This window comes from Eptesicus fuscus, chromosome 11, assembly GCF_027574615.1.
Source record: "Eptesicus fuscus isolate TK198812 chromosome 11, DD_ASM_mEF_20220401, whole genome shotgun sequence".
NCBI lineage: Eukaryota > Metazoa > Chordata > Mammalia > Chiroptera > Vespertilionidae > Eptesicus > Eptesicus fuscus.
In genome coordinates this window covers 12,827,151-12,850,789 of record NC_072483.1, presented here as the reverse complement: position 1 = coordinate 12,850,789, position 23,639 = coordinate 12,827,151, and the positions used below count along the sequence as shown (strand labels likewise).

Genomic DNA, 23,639 nt, shown 5'->3' with positions numbered 1-23,639 from the left:
TGATGATCAATCTGCATAGTACTCTTTTATTAGATAGGATAGAGGCCTGGTACAGGGGTGGGGGCCAGCTGGTTTGCCCTGAAGGGTGTCCCTGATCAGGGTGGGGTTCCCTTGGGGTGTGGGGCGGCCTGAGCGAGGGGCCTGTGGTGGTTTGCAGGCCAGCCACGCCCCCTGGTAACCCAAGCAGAGGCCCTGGTATCTGGAATTTATTTTCCTTCTACAATTGAAACTTTGTAGCCTGGAGCAGAGCCAAGCCTGGGGCTCCCTCCGAGGCCCACAGCCATTCATTTGTGTTGGGGTTATAATTGAAACTTTGTAGCCTTAAGCAGAGGCCTGGGCCCGGACAGGGTGTGCGGAAAGCTTTGCTTCCCCTGTTGCCGGCAGCAACCCTGGCCTGCTCTCTCAAGCTCCATATTGCCGCCATTTGTTTGAATTTGTTTACCTTCTATAATTGAAACTTTGTAGCTTGAGTGGAGGCTTAGGCCTGCAACGGCTGGCAGAAAGCTTGGCTTCCTCTGTTACCTAGGAAACCTTGCTCTCTGTGGCTGTAGCCATCTTGGTTTGGGTTAATTTGCATACTTGCTCTGATTGGATGGTGGGCGTGGCTTGTGGGTGTGTCGGAGGTATGGTCAATTTGCATATTTGTCTATTATTAGATAGGATACTGACTATATTCACTGTTTTGTACTTACACCCCCATAACTATCCTATAACAACTAATTTGTACTCTTAATACCCTCACCTTTTCTGCCCATCCCCCTCAACCACCCTCCAATCTGGCAACCATCAAAATGTTCTCTGTATCTATGAGTCTGTTTCTGTTCTGCTGGTTCATTTATTTTTTTTTTAGATTCTATTATTGATAGGTATGTATTTATTGCCATGTTATTGTTAATATTTTTCTTCTTCTTCTTCTTCTTAAAGAAGACCCTTTAACATCTATACTAATAAAAGGGTAATATACTAATAAACTGGATAGACCAGATGTCTTCCGGACAAAGCCCCAGTGGCTGCGAGGGCCACAGGGAGTGGGCCTAAGCCGTCAGTAGGACATCCTCTGAGGGCTCCTGGACTGTGAGAGGAGGCAGGCTGGGCTGAGGAACCGCCCCCCCTCCAGTGCATGAATTTTCGTGCACTGGGCCTCTAGGTTCATATAATAGTGGTTTGTTGATGATTAACTACTTTAGGTTTTCTTGTCTGCAAAGGTCTTTATCGGTCCTTTGATTCTAAATGTGCTTTGCAAGGTAGAGTAATCTTGCTTTTCATCACTTTGATTATTTCTTGCCACTCCCTTCTGGACTGCAAAATTTCTATTGAGAAATAATCTGACAGACTTATGGGAGCTCTCTTGTAGGTAACTAACTGCTTTTCTCTTGCTGCTTTTAAAATTCTTTGTCTTTAACCTTCTGAATTTTAATTATGATGTATGGGCCTTTCTGAGCTCATCATTCTCTGTGCTTCCTGGACTTATATGACTATTTCTTTCACCAAGTTAGGGAAGTTTTCTGTGAATATTTTTTAAATAGGTTTTCAATTTTCTTTCTCTCTCTCTTCTCCTTCTGGCTCCCCCATGATGTGAATGTTGGTATGCTTGAAGTTATCCCAGAGGCTCCTTACACTATCCTCATTTAAAAATTTTTTTTTTCTTTTTGATGTTGTGAGTGGGTGTTTTTTGCTTCCTTATGGTCTAAGTTGCTAATTTGATTCTCAGCTTCATCTACTTTTCTGTTTCCCTGTAAATTATTATTTATTTCAGTTAGTATATCCTTCATTTCTGACTGGTTCTTTTTCATGCTATTGAGGCTCTCACTAAGTTCATTGAGCATCCTTATAACCAGTGTTTTGAACTCAGCATCTAGTAGACTGCTATCTCTATTTTGTTTACATATTTTTCTGGAGTTATGTTCTGTTCTTTCATTTGGGACATGTTTCTTTTTATCCTCATTTTGGACACCTCCCTGTGTCTCCCAGGCTTGGTAGTGTGGCCTAATGTAGTAGGTATCCTATGGGGTCCAGTTGCACAGCCTCCCTAATTACTCAAGCTGGGTCCCTGAGGTGCATCTTATGTGAGCTGTACACCTCCTGTTGTAATTGAGTCTTGATTGCTGTTGGCACATCAGTGAGAGGGATTTACCCAGGCCGATCAACTACAAGGACTGGCTCTGACCACTGATCACTAACCTCCAAAAGCCTTGGAAGGTCAGCTGTGCAGAGACCCACTACACAGATCATGACTTAGTTCAGCAGGGCTCTAGTGCCTGCTGAGTCAACCCTTGATTGTATTACTTATGGAGGTGGTTGGATGGTGGTGCTTTGTTGTGGTCTGAAGCTGTCCACTGGGTGTGTTGGTTCTTGGGTCTCCTGTGAGGTGTAAGACAAGGTCAACCACCACCTGTTTTCTACCTGTGGCCATTCTGCATAAGCTGCAAAGTGATCTGCAGGTGGCTGCTTTATGTGCTGGGCTTATAGGGACCCAGGTGAGACCAAGCTTTGAACCAAAGCTGGCTGCCTTTAATGCCAGACCTGGAACCACTTAGTAAGAGTTATGGGGCTTGCTGAATCCAGATGCTGCTTCTTTGAGAGATTTTAGGAAAATCTGAAACATAAGCCAAGATAGGCCATTCGTATGGAAAAGCCCTAGAAACAACGTGGGTGGGCCTGAAAGTTGGGTAGGGCAGGGCCTGGGGGAACCACCAGAGTAGGGCAAACAGTGGTAGCCAAGTTGATGGAGTCTCCTATATGGCACCCGTCTCTTGGCTCCGTGTGGGGAGGGCTCACCAAAGGAGCAATGGCTTCTGCCAGTATTTCTGTGTGGGAGAAAGTTGCCCCTCAAGCTCTAGTCCTGAAGCCAAACAATTCAATTCCTCTTCATATGTCTCCAGTGCCTTTCAAGCTGCTGCCCCCATGCTATATCACAGATGGAGTGAGTCACAGTAAGTCTGTGCACAGGCCTTTTAAAAGGAACTCCCTGGGATTCCAGCAGCCTCAGTCTCCCTCAGCTTCAATTCCCACTTCAATTTACAGCCAGAAGTTATGGGACTTCTCTTCATGGCACTGAAACCCTGGGCTGGGGGACCTGCTGTAGGGCTGGGACCCTTCACTCCTAAGGAGGTCACCTCCACAATGAAAATATTAGTCCCGATTTTTATCCACCACACATGGGTGTGGGACCACCCTGTTCCTTGTTTGTCTCTCCTACCCATCAATGTGGCTTCCGTTCATCTTGACTTCAGGCAGTTCTGAATGATTGTTTCTATAGTTTAGTTTTAATTTTGATGTGGTCGTCAACACATGATTTTAGAAACAGAAAATCTATACTTCTACTTGCTAGGTATGCCAACATAGGCAATTATATAACCTCATTCATAAAATGGGGATAATGGTGCCCATCTATTGGTGTTTTTTGAGAAGCAGCTCTGCTATTAGAGAGGGGTCACTCCAACACACAAGTTGAATCTCTGATTAATATCAGTAAAGATCTGGATTAAGGTCCTGAATCTCATTATTTTTACCATTAGTTGTATATTTAGAAAATAAAACTAATGATAATGCTTACCCTGTATCTCCCAATTTTGTCATTCTTCCTACTAACACATAGAGAAAGAATGGAAAATAAAATTGGAACCAGTGGAGATAGCTCTGCTGGGCAAGTGGATGCTTTGTTTCATAAAACCTGGAAGCTTGTAGCAGGAAGTGAGAAAGGAGACACAGTTGATATTTCTTTGCTGGCCCAACTCCCTTCTGTGCTGGCCACCTTCTTAGCTATGGCTGCTCTGTGCTCCCAGCTGGCTCAATGATGCAGGGCCATGGAGGCCAAAGCAGCATTGATATTTTCAGAGCCACTAACAAACCAGCCCTTCTCTTCTGATTCTAAAACTGATCAAACCCAGAGTCTAAGCCTGGGCTATTCCCTATAATACTACCAATCACATGTGACCACTTACATTTAAATTAATGTGTAAAAGCTTGCATGTTTCATCCCACAGTTGCACCAACCACATTTGAAGTACTTTATAAGTCACATGGGCTCGCAGCCAGGGCAGATTGACTGTGCCCATTGTTGCATAAAGTTCTATTGACCATGCTGGTCTAAGCACTTAGAAATTCTTATTTTTAGCTTACAAGTCCCTGGAATCATGTTTTAAATATGCCAGTGACATACCCAAACCTCATTCCCGTATTGGCTGTGTCCTTTCCCCTTAGCAGTTGCCACTAGGTAATTAGGACTGTCTTGTGGATGAAACACAGCAGAGCACAGCGGTCACAGCGTTCTAGCCTTTAACCCTTTTGACAAAGACGCACTTACTTCTCTTTATCACAACGTGTTTGCTAGAGTAGAATAATTACTGCAGTTCACCCAATCTGAGATATCATCAATTGAAAGATACACTATTATTTTGTGTTCCAAGAAGCAATTAAATGATGACATTCCATTTATTTCAGAGTCATCTCAATTTCAGAGTTGTTAAAATGTGGGAAAAAATGTACATCTTAGGTTTTTAGAAAAATTGTAAAATTAAAAGCCAGATCTCCATTTATTGGTAAAATCATACCTTGCAACGTAGAATAAGACAACTTGAACACAGAAAATTATTCTGGTGGTGTCTTAATGGATTTATAAATGTCTTAAAATATCTCTCTATCCCTTTGTTCATCTTTTAAATCTAGCTTGAATCTCAGATGACAAATAACTCACATTTTTTTATATTAAGGTGTGATTTAAATTAAGAAAATTGTCCTTTTTTTTAGTGTGTTGGTCTGCAAATTTTAGCAAGTACATACAGATGTGAGACCACCACTACAATCAAGATATAGAATAGTGTCATAACACCAAATATTACACCCTGTCATCTGGTATTCATTCCTGCTATTATTATTATTATTATTATTATTATCTAAAGTTTTACATATGTCTCCTTTCCCTCCCCAACCATTCCCACCCCAGGCAAGTCCCCACTCCCCCAGTGTCTGTGTCCATTGGTTATGCTAATATGCATGCATACAAGTCCTTTGGTTGCTCTCTAACCCCCTCATCCCCTGCCATTTGTCTCTGGATCTATTCTTGTTCATCAAATTATCTTGACCATTATATCCCACATATGAGAGAGATCATATGATATTTATCTTTCTCCGACTGGCTTATTTCACTTACCATAATGCTCTCCAGTTCCATCAATGCTGTTGCAAATGGTAAAAGTTCCTTCTTTTTTATAGAGGCACTAGAGGCCCGGTGCACAAAATTCGTGCACAGGGGGGTTTCCCTCAGCCCAGCCAGTACCCTCTCCAATATGGGACCCCTCTCACAATCCAGGACTGCTGGCTCCCAATGCTTGCCTGCCTGCCTTCCTGATTGCCCTAACCGCTTCTGCCTGCCAGCCTGATCACCCCCTAACCACTCCTGCCAGCCTGTTTGCCCCCAACTTCCCTCTCTGCCGGCCTGGTCACTCCTACTGCCCTCTCCTGGAGGGTTGATCACCTCCAACTGCCCTTTCTTGCAGGCCTGGTCCCTCTCAACTGCCCTCCCTTGCAGGGCTGATCCCTCACAACTGCCCTCCCTTGCCGGGTGCCTCCCAACTGCCCTCTCCTGCTGGCCATCTTTGGTGGCCATCTTGTGTCCAATGGGGGCAGGATCTTTGACCACATGGGGGCAGCTATATTGTGTGTTGCAGTGATGATCAATCTGCATATTATTCTTTTATTAGATAGGATAGAGGTGGTACAGGGGTGGGGGCCAGCTGGTTTGCCCTGAAGGGCGTCCCAGATCAGGTGGGGATTCCCTTGGGGCATGAGACGGCCTGAGGAAGGGGCCTGTGGTGGTTTGCAGGCCAGCCACGCCCCCTGGCTACCCAAGCGGAGGCCCTGGTATCTGGAATTTATTTTCCTTCTACAATTGAAACTTTGTAGCCTGGAGCAGAGCCAAGCCAAGCCTGGGGCTCCCTCCGAGGCCCGCAGCCATTTGTGTTGGGATTATAATTGAAACTATGTTGCCTTAAGCGGGTGGTCCCGGCCAGGGTGTGCGGAAAGCTTTGCTTCCCCTGTTGCCACCTGCAAGGCAACCCTGGCCTACTCTCTCAAGCTCCATTCTGCCGCCATTTGTTTGAATTTGTTTACCTTCTATAATTGAAACTTTGTAGCTTGAGTGGAGGCTTAGGCCTGCAGGCGGAAAGCTTGGCTTCCCTGTTACCTAGGAAACCTTGCTCTCTGTTGTAGCCATCTTGGTTTGGGTTAATTTGCATACTCGTTCTGATTGGATGGTGGGCGTGGCTTGTGGGCATGGCTTGTGGGTGTGTCGGAGGTATGTCAATTTGCATATTTGTCTATTATTAGATTAGATAGTATTCCATTGTGTAGATGTACCACAGTTTTTTAATCCACTCATCTGCTGATGGGCACTTAGGCTGTTTCCAAATCTTAGCTATGGTAAATTGTGCTGCTATGAACATAGGGGTGCATATATCCTTTCTGATTAGTGTTTCTGGTTTCTTGGGATATAGTCCTAGAAGTGGGATCACTGAGTCAAATGGGAGTTCCATTTTTAACTTTTTCAGGAAACTCCATACTGTTTTCCACAGTGACTGCACCAGTCTGCATTTCCACCAGCAGTGCACAAGGGTTCCTTTTTTCCACATCCTCTCTAGCACTTGTCGTTTGTTGATTTGTTGATGATAGCCATTCTGACAGGTGTGAGATGGTACCTCATTGTTGTTTTGATTTGCATCTCTCAGATAATTAGTGACTTTGAGCATGTTTTCATATGACTCTCGGCTTTCTGTACTAGTATGTCCTCTTTTGAAAACTGTCTGTTTAAGTCTTTTGCACATTTTTTTGATTGGATTGTTTATCTTCCTTTTGTAAAGTTGAATTCTCTGTAAATTTTGGGGGTTAAACCCTTATCTGAAATAGCATTGGCAAATATGTTCTCCCATGCAGTGGGCTTTCTTGTTGTTTTGTTGATGGTTTCTTTTGCTGTGCAGAAGCTTTTTATTTTGATGCAGTCCCATTTGTTTATTTAGTTTCCACTGCCCTAGGAGCTGTGTCAGTAAAGATATTGCTATGACAAATGTCTGCTATTTTGCTGCCTGTGGAGTCTTGTAGGATTTTTATGGTTTCCCATCTTACATTTAAGTCCTTTAGCCATTTTGAGTTTGTTTTTGTGTATGGTGTAAGTTGGTGGTCTAGTTTTATTATTTCTGTATGTATCTGACCAAATTTCCCAACACCATTTATTGAAGAGAGACTGTCTTGACTCCATTATGTGCTCTTGCCTCCTTTTTCAAATATTAATTGAGCATAATGGCTTGGGCCAATTTCTGGATTCTTTGTTCTGTTCCATTGGTCTATATGTCTGTTCTTGTGCCAATACCAGGCAGTTTTGAGAACCATGGCTTGGTAATATAGCTAGATATCTGGTATTGTGATCCTTCCAACTTTGTTCTTTCTCAGGATAGCTGTGGCTATTCAGGATTTTTTTTTTATTCCAGATGAATTTTTGGAGTGTTTGATCTATATCTTTGAAATATGCCATTGGTATTTTAATGGGGACTGCACTGAATCTGTAGATTGCTTTGGGTAGTATGGATATTTTAATGATGTTGATTCTGCCGAAACCGGTTTGGCTCAGTGGATAGAGCGTCGGCCTGGGGACTCAAGGGTCCCAGGTTTGATTCTGGTCAAGGGCATGTACCTTGGTTGCGGGCACATCCCCAGTAGGGGGTGTGCAAGAGGCAGCTGATCGATGTTTCTCTCTCATCGATGTTTCTAACTCTCTATCCCTCTCTCTTCCTCTCTGTAAAAAATCAATAAAAATATATTTAAAAAAAATGATGTTGATTCTACCAATCCATTAACATGGTATGTTCTTCCATTTGTTTATGTCTTCCTCTATCCCTTTTTGCAATGTCCTGTAGTTTTCTGAGTACAGGTCTTTTACCTGCTTAGTTAATTCCTAGGTATCTTAATTTTTTTGGTGCAATGGTAAATTTTTTTCTTTAATTTCTCTTTCTGTGAGTTCATTATTGGTGTATAAAAAGGCCATAGATTTCTGGGTGTTAATTTTGTATCCTGCTACATTGCCAAATTCATTTATTAGGTCTAGTAGTTTTTTGATGGAGTCTTTGGGGTTTTCTATGTATAGTATCATGTCATCTGCAAATAAGGACAGTTTTACTTCTTCTTTTCTAATTTGGATGCCTTTTGTTTTTTCTTCTTATCTGGGGGGGGCAGTTGGGGGTGAGCAGGCCAGCAGGGGGAGCCAGTTGGGGGCGGACAGGATGGTGAGGAGAGCAGGTGGGGGTGAGCAGGCTGGCAGGGAGGCAGTTGGGGGCAAGCAGGCCGGTGAGGAGGGCAGTTGGGGGCGAGCAGGCCGGTAGGGGGGCAGTTGGGGGCGAGCAGGCTGGCAGGCAGAATGAGAGTGGTTAGGGGCAATCAGGCAGGCAGGCAGGTGAGCAGTTAGGAGCCAGCAGTCCTGGATTGTGAGAGGCAGTCAGACATCCCCTGAGGGGTCCCAGATTGGAGAGGGTGTATGCCCTGCTGAAGGACAGCATTCCCCCCCCCCATGCACAAATTTCGTGCACCAGCCCACTAGTATCATATAAATGGAATCATAGAGTATGTAACCTTTTAAATCTGGTTTCTTTTACTTCACATAATGCAACAAGCTTCATGCATGCTGTTGTAAATATCAGTATTTTGTTCCTTTTTATTGCAGAATAATATTTCATTTCATTGACAGACCACTATTTATTTAGCCATTTCCCAATTGAGGGACATTTCAGTGATTTCAGGTTCATGAGCTAAAAAACTGGACACAGGTTTTTGTATAAACATAGATTTACATTTCACTTTGAGCAATACTTAAGAGTGAGAATTGATGAATCATATAGCAAGTATACATCTAACCTTATAAAAAACTGTGAAACTATTTTCTGAAGTACCATTTGACAGTTGCTACTTATCATCACCATTTATATTATTACTAGAGGCCCGGTGCACAAAATTTGTGCACGGGGAGTGTGTCCCGCAGCCCAGCCTGCACCCTCTCCAGTCTGGGACCCTACCTAGATCAGGCCTAAACGGGCAGTTGGACATCCCTCTCACAATCCAGGACTGCTGGCTCCCAACTGCTCACCTGCCTGCCTTCCTGATTGCCCCTAACCACTCCCTTGCTAGCCTGAATGATGCCTAACTGCTCCCCTGCCAGCCTGTTTGCCCCTAGCTGCCCTTCCCTGCAGGCCCGGTCGCTGCCAACTTCCCTCCTCTGCCAGCCTGGTCACCCCTAACTGCCCTCCCCTGCAGGCTTGATCACCCCAACTGCCCTCCCTTGCAGGCCTGGTCCCTCCCAACTGCCCTCCCCTGCTGGCCATCTTGTGGTGGCCATCTTGTGTCCATATGGGGTAGTCATCAGTCATCTTTGACCACATGGGGGCAGTCATCTTGTGTGTTGGAGTGATGGTCAATTTGCATATTACTCTTTTATTAGATAGGATTATTATTATTATTATTATTATTTTGCCATTCTAATAGTATGTAATGGCATTTTAATTTTCCTAGTGAAATTTCCCTTAACCTGGATTCATAGCTTTAATTACCATCCATATATCTTTGGATAAATGCTTGTCCAAATATTTCCCCTTTTGGGTATGTAGTTGCCAGTTTTGTTATTGTTGAGTTATGAATTTTTAAATTTATTTTGGACACAAACCCTTTATCACATATGATTTGCAAATATTTTTCTTGCAAATAGTATGTAACTGACCATTTCATTTTGAAATAGGTGACTTTTAAAAAATATTTTTTTATTGATTTCAGAGAAGAAGGGAGTGGGGGAGAGAGAGAGAAACATCAATGATGAGAGAGAATCATTGATTGGCTGCCTCCTGCACACACCCCACTGTAGATTGAGCCATAATCCTGGCCTGTGCCCTGACTGGGAATTGAACAATGACCTCTTGGTTCACAGGTCAACACTCAACAACTGAGCGACACTAGCTGAGTGAAATAGGTGACATTTTTTTTTTTTTTAAATATCAGACATTCTTAAGTTGGATGAAAACCAATTCAGTTTTTCATTTATTTATGGTGCTTTTGACCCAAGACATTTTTCCTAAGCAAAAGCAACAAAGATTTTATCTAGTATTGTTTTCTTGTAGACACTTTAGGTTTTATATTGAGAGCTCTGATTTACTTTTGTTAAGATTACTGCATGCTGCAAAAGATAAAGGTTTATTGTTTTACATATGGCTATCCAATAATATTAATAGCATTTTCTGCAAAATTTTGTTATTCTTTCTGGCCATTGAATATCAACTATAAATATATATATATATATATATATATATATATATATATATATAATCTCCAATAAAAATATGTTTTTAAAGAAATAACTCAAGAGTTTTTTAAAGGTAATGTGCAATATATATAAATTGCTCAAACAATTGTAGTGGAAAACTGCCTGGTTATTTGGGGAATAAAGAACCAAACTGAGTATAAACTTTGTACCTTAAACAAAAAATAATTGTAAGTGAATTGAAGAGATCATGGATTTTTAAAATATTAGAAAAATTATTTAAATTTTATTTATTTATTTATTTATTTTATTATTATTTTTTAAATATATTTTATTGATTTTTTTCACAGAGAGAAAGGGAGAGGGATAGAGAGCTAGAAAAATCGATGAGAGAGATACATCGACCAGCTGCCTCCTGCACACCCCCCACCGGGATGTGCCCGCAACCAATGTACATGCCCTTGACCGGAATCAAACCTGAGACCTTTCAGTCCACAGACCGACGCTCTATCCACTGAGCCAAACCGGTTTCGGCAAATTATTTAAATTTTATAATGTTATTACTGAAGCTTCCCCTTGGCATGCAACTAGCATCTGAAAGAGAAAATAACTTAAAAAATCATATACAGATTTAAAATTTCTTTATAGAACACACAAATTAAAAGGCAAACATCAATTGGCTAAAATGTTGTATTCATGAAAACAAAGTTACAATTCAAAATATAAAAAGAACATTAAGTGAACAACAATAAAAATATAAATAACTCCATAGAAAACACGCAGATAGACAAGTCACAAATGCACAAATGCAAAGCATTAAAAGCTTATCACAAGATATTCAAGCTGATTCACAAACTGCAAGTCTAAATAATGAAGTGCTTTTGTTTTTGCCATTCAAACAATACAAAACAACACAATAGGTAATATTATATATATTTTTGGCATTAAGGAAAAAAAGATACTTGTGTAGTACACATCAACTAAATTGTTTTTAATCTGTCTGAAAATTTACTTGGTAATATGAATCAAGGTGTAAAATGTGCATATCTTCTCATGCACAAATTTTAATTCTGGAATATATCCTAAAGATGTACATAAATATGCAATGAAAATAATTTCAGCATTTTATATAATATATGAAAAATATTATCAACCTAAATAGCTGTGAACATGTAAATACTTACATAAATTATACATTCTTGAAAATTATATTTTTCCCAATATTTAAAAAAATAATTCAATACAGGTGAGTCTTAATTATCTATGGGAAAATAGTGTTGTGAAAAGTGACTAAAACAAATCCATACAAATAATTTTATATTTTGTAGAGGTTTTTTCCTGCTTGATAGTAACCGTTTTATTAAATAAATTAACAAGTTGCAATTCAAATAAATTTGATTTTTTTTCTGTCTCCATTCTCTTGGTTTAGCTTCATGTAATAGTTAAATAATTTTCATGTAATTTGCCCTCTAATTTTTATAAAAAAATCGTTGAAAATATTTTGCTTTTTCCTTTCCCTGATAAATAAATTAAAATTTTTATGTGACCTGCTTGAGATAACAAAGTAAGATTTGATCCCATTGAAATGATGAAAGAACTGTTCCAGAAAAATTACTGTGGAATGAAGGAACCCTTTCCTAAGGCACATACTTGGCTCCATTAACAGGGACCTGTGCATTTCTATATGTGGTAGCAGCAATTTTCATCCTTGCCATTCTAGTTCTAGCACCAAAGTTAAGGTTGAGAGTTCATCTGTCACTCTGTCCTATTGCAATATATTTATTTCTGCATTGACATGCTAGAGAGAAAACTAGTTTGTATGCAGTTAGATTATGTTTCAATTTATTCCAGTGAAAATTGATAGCTGACTTACATCACTGGTAGCAATAGACCTTTATGTGTTATTCAGGTATCAAACCATGTACTTCCAATGATGACACACGAAATAGTTTAACACCAATTGGTGTGAAAGTAGCTCATATTCAATAATTAATGCAAAAAGTCTGGTATATGAAAAATTTTTCACAGAGCGTGGCATTACCAATGAGTTACTTCAGTCAGCAATATATTATGGTGAAGGTTACATGTTATATATGGACTAGAGGCCCAATGCATGAAATTCGTGCAAGAATAGGCTTCCTTCCCCCAGATGCCGGCACCAGCTTCCCTCTGGCACCCAGGATCTGGGCTTCCCTCACAGCCCTGGCTTCATCTGGAAGGTCGTTTGGAAGGATGTCCAGCCTAATTAGCATATTATGCTTTTATTATTATAGATTATTGAAAACCTGATGCTCTGTGCCCTCTTTGAAGTGAAATTCTACATTCTAGACATTACTGAATTCTAAGAACAACTTGAAGGGAGTTTGATTATGGTGATTATTAATTTATTTAACAAGGGATATAGCAGAAAATTACTTATTCTGCTAGCTCAGAGGTCTCCTGTTATATAATAATTCTCACCTTCTCCTCCAGCCCGCCTGCTTTTCCCTTCGCCCCCGGCCCCGCCTCCGCCCCGCCCTTGCCGCCCGCCTCGCCTTCGCCTCCGGCCCCGCCTCCGCCCCGCCCTTGTCACCGGCCCCGCCTTCTCCTCCAGCCCGCCCATGTTTCCCTTCGGCCCCGGCCCCGCCTCCGCCCCGCCCTTGCCGCCGGCCCCGCCTTCTCCTCCAGCCCGCCTTCGTTTCCCTTCGCCTATGGCCCTGACTTCGCTCCTCCCTTCTCCTCCCCCCGCCCCCCTGGCTTGCTTGATTATTCGAAGCTTTACTCCCCTTTGCAGCTCTTGGCTTCTTTCGACACAGTCTTGATATGCAAATTAGCCATCTTTGTTGGGGAATTTGCATACTCGTACTGATTGGTTGGTGGGCGTGGCTTGGCTGGTGGGCGTGGTTTAGGTGTAGCGAAGGTGCGGTCAATTTGCATATTTGTTATATAATAATGTATATTCTTGTGTTGGCTGTTGTGAATGTGCAGGGCGGTTAGATTATACCTTGGACACAATAGTTCAACATGAAAAATGATGCCAAGGTAATATTTGGTGTCTGTCTGCTTTTGAGACTTGAATGCAGTATTCACTATTCAATTCAGACTACACTATTTTTTTTTTCCAAATGGGAAGCCTAAAAGACCCAAATAAAGAGAGAAAAAGTAAAAGTATTACTTTACTATATTCTATGTGGTGATGGCTGCAGGCTAACAGAAGAGTTAAATTGGTTTTGTGCCAGATAGTCTGTTGTTTTTTTCTTTAGATAATTCATTTTTGTTGTTTTTTATAGATCTTAGCATAAATAGAGCTGAATTTAAGCGACACAAACTTTGTTTTCTGTAGCAGCATTTATATTTAGTGCCCCCATCTTTACGGTCAGCCATGACGGTAATAGGATGAAGAATCCTGCACGGTTCTGCCATGTGGAAGCACATTAAAACAGTGATGACATGTTTGGAATCTGTAAGACCTTGGTTCCAGTCTCTATTTTACTAGTTGTGTATTCTGGATGAATATCTTAAAATTTATGGTGAGCATTAAGTGAGAACACAAATGAAAGTAAATTAAAATACTGACAAGTATAAAGTGTACCTTTAATTCCCTTTCATTTTTATTTTCAGCCAATAATGTTCACAGTGTTCACCAAGCCCTTTTCATGCATTGAAAAACATTTTTGTAGAGCCAGAGCTTGTAATTTTGTGAATTGCATTTACTACATCAGAGTGTCCTACCTAACTATCTAGTTCTCCATGACATAATAAAGATGTTTTTTAAACAACTGAACCACTGCTCACTCATCCTAAAAGGTACTTCATTATTCTAGAACAAGCCTGACATCCTCATAACACTTCCAAGAGGAAAAAATGCCCTTTGCTTCTGTTGTCTTTTCTCTCACTGATATTCTTTCATAAATGCTTTTCACTCAGAAACTTGCCTCCTCATAGGTTAGTTTTTCTAACTGTTTGAGTCCGTGGCAAAACATAAACCTACTGTAATTATTCTCCAGGCCATGAAAATACACGCTATTTAAACCAACTTGGCAGTTTAACTGCAGTGCAGAAAAAGGTTTGGCACCCAGAGTGTAAACATCTGGTTCAAGAATAAATTACTAAAGTACCCTGTTCTTTTTTCTTGTAAGTATAACTCTTCTTGACATGAATGTCTATAGATGTCTTAGGTAATAACCAATTTTCTGAAAAAAAATTGTGAAAAACAGCTAAAGGAGAAGATTTACATTTTTAATCTGATATATTAGGTCATCTTTCCAAAATGAAATCTCTTTTAACTGCGGTAATCATAATTAATTCACGCCTACTCCTGTCAATATATCTTTGGATGGTGGCTTAATAGGTCTTCCAGAAATGAATCTTTTGCAAAGCTGTAGTCATGCTTCCTGTCTGAGGTCCCTGAAGAGATGTACAGAGAGAGAAAGTCATGCTGAGTTGTAACCAGACGGACGTGGGCTCAGATTGTAGCTCCATTTCCTACTCACACGTTCAGTGCTTCCAGAGCCCATCACATGAACTATGAATGAAAGCTTCTTCTTGAGGCTGCTTTAAACATCAAATGATATATGTAAAGCACTCAGAAGAGTTAGGTATAGAGCAAATGTTCACGTCAAGAATTGTTAGTTATACACAGGATTAACTTGTTTACTACATTGGCTGCATTTTCCTCAACCCTATTAGTCCCTTCAATGCCTAAGTCGATTGTTACATTCTTGATGCTAACTTGAAGCCAAAAAGATGAATCGCTTCTCGGAAAGCCTATACGTTTATAATCTGCAAGTCCTAATTTAACTCTGACCTTTCACAGAGTGCCCCGTTGCTAATGGAATGTTTCTTAACCTTGTAACCCCAACTGCATCAAGAGCTGCTTGGGGACAGGGGTCACGTTGATTATGGCCTTTTCATTGGGCAAGGTACTTAACTTATGAGTTTGTGCATAATTAGTATCCCATAAATGTTTACAAACTGACAGACAACATATAAGAGTAAATAAAAATTATCAACTGATACTCCTTTATATGTTGTACTATTTTAAAGATAATTTTTATTATCACAATCTTCTTTAAAAAATAGTACTAGTGCAATGTTTGTGTCAAAGAGGTTGCTTAATAAAGAGTTGATGAATGAAACTAGTTTTCTTTTACACAGCATGAATTCCACCATTTGGAATAACATTTATACTTTTCTTATTCAAGTTCTGGCAGGCCTTAAATATGCCTGTTTTTTTTTTTTCCTTTCTTTCTTCCAGTAATATCACAGGCTATGTTTATGTTATTTCATTATTTAAAGATTCTGGATTTGAAAAATTTCCCAGTTTCCAGGATGTATTTGTAACCTCAAAAATCAATGCTCACTGTACATTCTCGGTCATCCACATGTGCAGCGCAGCGGACATGTGAGGTGCACGGTGCACACTTTCTCAGCTGAGATCGTACAAGGCAGCCCTTCGCTTTCTTATTTCCCCTTTCGTACTGTGAAACGTCTTTTACATGGCCTTATTAGTACTATGTTTTTCACGTGCTGATGCTTTTTGTTGATGGCTTTTCTATTTAAAATATCCCCAAACATAGTGCTGAAATGTTGTTCAGTGTTCCTAGTTACAAGAAGGCTGTATGTGCTTTATAAATAAAGTACCTCTATTAGATAAGCATCACGCAGGATGAGTCAGAATGCTATTGGCCATGAGTTCAATGTTAATACTAAATATTAGATATGGTGTCTTAAGAAAGAAACTATATAAAATAAGATTATGTGTTGATTGGTTGACGAAACTGTTATAACCAACGGGTCACAGCAACCTAACCCTGTATTTCTCTTAGAAGCAATGGTTCAGTCTTTGCTAATTCAATGTATACAATGACTTATAGAACATAACTACAACAAAGAATAAGAATTGATTGTACCATTCTTAGTAATTAACATTTAGTAATCAACCTCTTCTTGGGGACCACAGAGTAATGTAGAGGTGATGTGGATCAGATTGCATTGAAGGATCTTATGATACTTTCTGTACCTCCCAATATATACCTTTTGGCACCATGATATGGGATGATTGGACATTTCAAGGACAACTTCTAAGAGTAAGCTTTGATCAATACTTTGCATATTATATCTCAGTTTTGCCCCATGCCCATTACCTCAGCCATTAACTATTCAAACTCTGTAACAAGCAGTGGAATATCACTTGCAAAGATGAAATGAATATGTGATTTTTTGACTGTGAAATGTCCATGTCCCCAAGGATCTCATCAGGTGCTCAGTTTGGCTCTTGTTATGCATCAGCCAAACTTTAGAGGAAAAAGACTGTCTCTAACATTAGTGACTCCACTTTTATCCTCTCATCTTGAATCAAGACTTATCTAGTCAATGTCATAGAACCATGGTTAAGAAAAAATAAGGAATGTTAACAAAAAGAATACCAACTCACACCATACACAAAAATAAACTCAAAATGGATAAAGACTTAAACATAAGATAGGAAACCATAAAAATCTTAGAAGAAGCCATAGGCACCAAAATAGCAGACATATGTCATAGCAATATCTTTACCAATACAGCTCCTAGGACAAAGGAAACTAAGGAGAAAATAAACAAATGGGACTACATCAGAATAAAAAGCTTCTGCACTACAAAATAAACCATCAACAAAACAACAAGAAAGCCCACTTCATGGGAAAACATATTTTCCAATGTTATCTCTGATAAGGGTTTAATCTCCAAAATCTACAGGGAACTCATACAACTTAACAAATGGAAGGTAAACAATCCAATCAAAAAATGGGCAAAGGACCTAAATAGACATTTTTCAAAAGAGGACATACAGAAGGCCAAGAGACATATGAAAACCTGCTCAAAATCACTAATTAACTGAGAGATGCAAATAAAAACAACAATGAAGTACCATCTCACACCTGTCAGAATGGCTATCATCAACAAATCAACAAACAACAAGTGCTGGAAGGATGTGGAGAAAAAGGAACCCTCCTGCACTGCTGGTGGGAATGCAGACTGGGGCAGCCACTGTGGGAAATAGTATAGCATTTCCTCAAAAAACTAAAAATGGAGCTCCCATTTGACCCAGTGATCTCACTTCTAGGAATATATCCCAAGAAAACAGAAACACCAATCAGAAAGGATATATGCACCCCTATGTTCATAGCAGCACAATTTACCATAACTAAGATTTGGAAACAGCCTAAGTGCCCATCGGCAGATGAGTGGATTAGAAAACTGGTATATCTACACAATGAAATACTACGCTGCAGTAAAAAAGAAGGAACTTTCACCATTTGCAACAGCATGGATGGAACTGGAGAGTATTATGCTAAGCGAAATAAGCCAGTCAGAGAAAGATAAATATCACATGATCTCACTCACTTGTAGAATATAATGAACAACATAAACTGATGAACAAAAATAGATACAGAGACAAAGAAGCATTGAACAGACCATCAAACCTCATAGGGAAGGCATGGGAGGGCGTGTGTGGGGGTAAGAGATCAACCAAAGGACTTATATGCATGCATATAAGCATAACCAATGGACACAGACCCTGGGGGGTGAGGGCATGTGCCTGGGGGAGGTCAGTTGGGGAAAAGGAGACATATGTTTTATATGACAATAAAATCTTGATATGTTAAAAAAAAAGGAAGTGCTATCCTAAGAAGGAAATAAAGAGATACAAATTAAAACAAAGTGAATTTAGACCAGTGCACCTTAATACAGATGATCACTAAAGCTGAATCCAATTGTCATTGGAAAAGCCCCTTTTAAAATTGCTGCAACACTATGCAAACAAACAAAGAGAAACCTCTACCTCTAACCCTGTTGAAGATTCCTCCTACCTCACTCATTATATTCTGATGTGGGCATCGAAGGCTATTTTAACTATGAAAGTTCCAAAACGAAGAAGTAGTTGAGATCTGCTGGGACCACACACACACACACACACACACACACACACACACTACACCAAGGGCAGTGGAGAGGAAAGAGCTCTAAACTAGGAGTAAAGCACTAGATTCTAATTATCTGTAGATGGCAAACTGCTGACTTTGTAGGACACCTACAGATGAGCCTGAAACCCTACCCTTTATTGCTTCAACCTGTTAAGGGTTTAGGGGCGAGTCAAGGTAAACTTCTTTATTGTGGTCTTCCACCTCTACACACCAGCTGTGAGAAACTGATGCTGTGTCAGGCTAAGAATTACAGGACAGGAAGTGGATTTCCATATCTCCCTCCCCAAATCACATCATTTAGAGGACATTTAAGTCCTTTGGAGTCATTCATTGAGAAGAGCCAGCTACCTCTATGACAAACATCACAGAAAGAGACCAGATTCAATCAATGGTTATATCCAGTTTTGCGTCAGTCATTGTTTTGGCCTGCTTTACCTAAAAAGTAATGCACAGCAATTTTTTTCTCTGGGGATGGATGTGAGCCTAGAATTCAGGTATAGTACTAGGTGATTTACAGATAGGATGAATGGTTTACATTACTCATAATGTCATGTACACATGTGTCTGCTTTGAAGGTCAAGTGCTCACTTGGCAGTGTGCTTTGGCAACAGAACTTTCTGAGATAAAAAAAAAAAAATGTTTATAGATGTGGTCACATTTCTCACCTGTCAGCCATAGTAGCAAATTCAAGGCTCAAAATATGTATTCATTAGGGAATTGTGTAGAATATGATGTGAATGTCAAAATAGACACCAGGAAAAATCATTTTTACGTCTACAACTCTATAGTGAAGGCAATCTCAAAGTTCAGTTATTTCAAAAGGAAGAAAGCTTCACTGGAAAACACAGTATTACAACAAATAAGGAAGGATTGTTATTACACTATAGAGAGAACACTAGTATTGCTTTTCCAAATATGTGGAAATCCTGTTTAATTGGAGCTATTATTGCACTCAGAATAAATAACACATTGACTTCAAGGGAATTTTAATTGGCAGTATTATACAATTTGTACAATGTACATCCACTATAGAAATAAAATAAGCTTTGTACAATTGCACGCTGAAAGTTTAAGTATAAGTTCTATAAAACCTGAAAATAATAAAAAAGTTAATATAGCTAGAGAAACATTTTCTTCACCAGAACTAAATAGCTTAGAGAAAAATAATTTTCACTAAAATACAACACATTCATCATCCCTTTCCTTAACCTATTTTTTTTTGCATTTTTCCTCATTTATTCGGTAGTCCACTATTTCATCATTTCTAATTACGAAGAACCAAATGTAGAAATATCTTTGAATTATCCACTATGGTCCATTTTTGGGATTTGATGTCACCCCATCATAGGTTATGTAATCCTTGGGAAGGTGGCCTTTAGAAAGAAATAAGGTTCTTTATAAGATGGTACTAACATCTCTTGAAGATCACATACTTGCAAACAACTATTTAATATATTATTTTCAACAATTACTATGAAGGGGTTAGAGGAGGTGTCACATTTTGTTTCCAACAATAAACACCTCAAGCTATATGAGATTTTCCCCATCAGAATCATTACTCAACAAATACTGTTGCATGTTGCATGCAAACATGACTCTGTATTAGTAATGTGGAGGATGTAAAGGTAATACACAACTGGACCTGACAGCATTCTGAGGAAAAGAAGACATATACTTAAAATAGTTATAAAGTGTACACTACAGGGTGAGAGTGTCCTGAGAGTCAGAGTAATCTGTGAGAGAGATGGAATAGGAGGAGGAAAAATTTCCACCTGAGTTAGGATATGATGGCCTATAAAGAAAAAGTTGAGACTATACAAGGGGAACTTATCTAATGCAATGGAAATATAGACTAGATGAAGGGAAGTAGTGGATTATAAGGGTGGAAAAACAGGTAGACTCCAAATACCAAAAGCCTTAAATATCGACAAAACAGTGTGAACTTTATTTTATAGATGATGAGGAATCACTAAATATTTTTAACAAGATAGAATTCTGATCACAATTATGCTAAATAGAGAGTGGACTGAATAAAAATGCGACTGATGGTCCAATAAATGTTAGAAGGCTACTGCAGTAAGGCTCAGGGAAGGTAATGAACCCCAGAACTGCAATATTTCACATTTTGATTTCTCTCTAAAACCAATACTTGGCTACCCTGGAATTTAATAAAAACACATATACACATTAAGATAGAACCATTATTTCAAACTACAGTCAATAATTCTTTTTTTTTAATTTCAGATTTTTCATTATTCGTATACTGCGTCATATGTGATTTACAACATACACACTAGGTAAGTTCTTTGATTTTTCTGGTTTTCATGAGAAATTGTCCAAATAAATGACTGGTGTTGATGTCAATTTGTTCTTGTAAAAAATATTTACCTTTCTTCAAGGGAAGTTTGGGAGTTAAACCCTCCAGAAGTAGAGGACTCCGTGTTGCAGTATGCGGCCTGGGGTGTGCAAGGGCAGCAGCTGGTAAGCGCGGGCACTGGGATGCACAAGTACCATCAGCCGTGGCCCTAGGGAAATGTGTACAGACCCACTTCCTTGTAAAAACCGTCATTATATATGGTGTCTATTTCCCTTTATTTCTTGTACCTAGTGCTCTAATTTAAGAATATATCAAACAATACTAGCATTGTGTTATCATTTAAGGAGTCTATAAAGAAATGATAGTTCTTAATTTATTATCATAGCATTACTAGTTTATAATGCTAGTCAATAATGAAACCTAGAAGAGAGTCAAGAATACCAGGGTCGAGTTCTTTGACATTTCCATAATATAATGTTGTCAATGAGTACTTTTTCAGGGTAAAATTTTAAGACAGAAGTCTGCACTTGATAGTGTTCTCTTAAGACAGGATTTTTAAATCATATTTTGGAATTATCACAAATTGAAGAGGGAAATTATTGATTTATAAAACAGTTTGAACAACACTATATCTGTATGTATGTCTCATGGTGCCCATATAAAGACTTCAAGAGAATGCTGCTCAGAAAGTGTTATGCTTGCTTATGTGACATGTGCGTGCTCAAATGTATCACTCATTGCCACTTGATTTATAAATTATGTGAGGTTTACGCTTCTACCAGCAACAGTGTGAGAGCTTCCCTTCTTCCATATGCTCACCAACACCTGTTTTTTTTTTCAGGCTATCTTATTATCTACATACATATATATATATATATATATATATATCAAAAATTGGAATTGTTTGGTCATATATATAAAAGACTAAGCAACCATTATGACTGAATGACCAGAACGACTGGAACAACCAGTCGACCAGTCACTATGATGCGCACTGACCACCAGGGGGCAGATGCCCAACACAGGAGCTGCCCCCTGGTGGTTAGTGCACTCCCTCGGCCAATCTCCTGCAGCCAGCCAACCTCCCACGGTCCCTTCCCCTGGCCAGTCCCTTCCCCTGGCCAGCCGGCCAACCACCCGTGGTCCCTCCCCACATCGCTCCCCCAGGCCAGGAGGCCCTGTTTCTTCATATATTTTGTTCTTTAGATTCCATATAGAGTATAAGTGAAATCACATGGGATTTGACTTTCATTGACTGACTTATTTTACTAGCATAACACCCTCTAGGTCCATTAATGCTTTCTCAAATGATAAGATTTCATTCTTTTTTATGGCCGAGTAATATTCAGCCATATATATGTACCACCACATTTTTATTCACTCATCTATTGATGAACACTTGTGTTGCTTTCAAATTTTGGCTATTGGAAATAATGTTGCAATGAGCATAGTGGTGCACATATTCTTTCAAACTAGTATTTTGAGTTTCTTTGTATATATATCAAAAATTGGAATTGTTTGGTCATAAGGCAGTTTCATTTTTAATTTTTAAAGTAAACTCCATACTTTTTTCCATAGTGGCTGCACAATCTGCATTCACACCAATAGTGCACAAGGGTTCTCTTCTCTTTACATCCTTGACAACATTTGGTTGTTTATTGATTATTGATGAGAGCCATTCTGAAAGGTGTGAGGTGATACCTCATTGTGGTTTTAATTTACATTTCCCAGATGATTAGTGATGTTGAGTATCTTTTCATGTCTATTGACAATCTGTATGTCCTCTTTTGAAAGTGTCTATTTAGGTCTTCTGCCCATTTTTTTTATTGGATTGTCTGCATTTTTGGTGTTGAGCTTTATAAGTTCTCTATAAATTTTGGATATTAACTCTTAATCAGATATCTCATTGGCAAATATCTTCTCAAATTCAGTGCCTTTTAGTTTTGTTTAATTGATGGTTTCCTTTGCTGTGCAAAATATTTTACTTTGATGTAATCCCATTTGTTTATATTTTCTTTTGTTTCCCTTACCTGAAGAAATATATCAGAAAAAATATTGCCTAGATAAATGTTAAAGATTTTACTACCTATGTTTTTCTTTTAATCTAGGAGTTCTATAGTTTTGAGCCTTAAAATTAAATATTTAATCCATTTTGAATTTATTTATTTTTTAAATGTGGTATACGAAGGTGGTTTAGTTTTACTTTTTGGCATGTATTTGTCCACTTTTCCCAGCACCATTTATTGAATAGAATGTGTTTACTCTATTGAATGTTCTTGCTTCCTTTTTGAAATATTAATTGACCCACATATAGGTGTGGGTTAACTTCTGGGTTTTCTAATCTGTTCCATTGATCAATATGTCTGCTTTTATATCAGCAACACATTTGTTTTGATTACTAAAGCCTTGTAATATAGTTTGATATCAGGAGTGTGATACTTTCAACTTTGTATTTTTTTTTTCAAGATTGCTGTGACTATTTGGGGTCTTTTGTGGTTCCATATATATTTTTAAATTATTTATTCTAGTTTTGTGAAGTACACCATTGGTATTTTGATAGAAATTGCATTGAATATATAGATTGCTTTGTGTAGTATGGACATCTTAATGATGTTAATTCTTTCAATCCATGGCTTTCATTTATTTGTATTTTCTTCAATTTCTTCAGTTTTTACAATTTTCAGAGGATAGGTCTTTTATCTCCTTGGTAAGATTTATTTCTATGTATTTAATGTTAAAATTATATATGTTTTAGAGAGAGATAGAAACAATCATGAGAGAAAATAATTAATTGGCTGTCTCTTACACACCCCCTACTGAGGATTGAGCCCGCAACCCAGGCATGTGCCCTGACCAGGAATAGAAGCATGACTTCCTGATTCATAGGTTGACACTCAACCAGGGAGCCACACTGGCCAGGCTAGGTATTTAATTTTTTGATGCAATTGTAAATAAGATTATTTTCTTAGTTTCCCTTTCTTTTTTTAATATATATTTTTATTGATTTCAGAGAGGAAGGGAGAGGGAAAGAGAGACAGAAACATCAGTGATGAGAGAGAAGGATGGATCGGCTGCCTCTTGCACACCA

At 39.0% G+C, this 23,639-nt stretch overlaps 1 protein-coding gene across 1 annotated transcript in view; it reads left to right on the top strand.

The window, feature by feature from the left end:
• Positions 1-23,639, top strand: part of DPP10 (dipeptidyl peptidase like 10) — a 666,829-nt gene that overhangs the window by 503,810 nt on the left and 139,380 nt on the right. The window contains exons 6-7 of the mRNA XM_054723381.1: positions 20,479-20,531; positions 20,634-20,715. Of these exons, the coding sequence (XP_054579356.1) occupies positions 20,479-20,531; positions 20,634-20,715 (135 nt within the window). The remainder of the gene's footprint in view (positions 1-20,478; positions 20,532-20,633; positions 20,716-23,639) is intronic.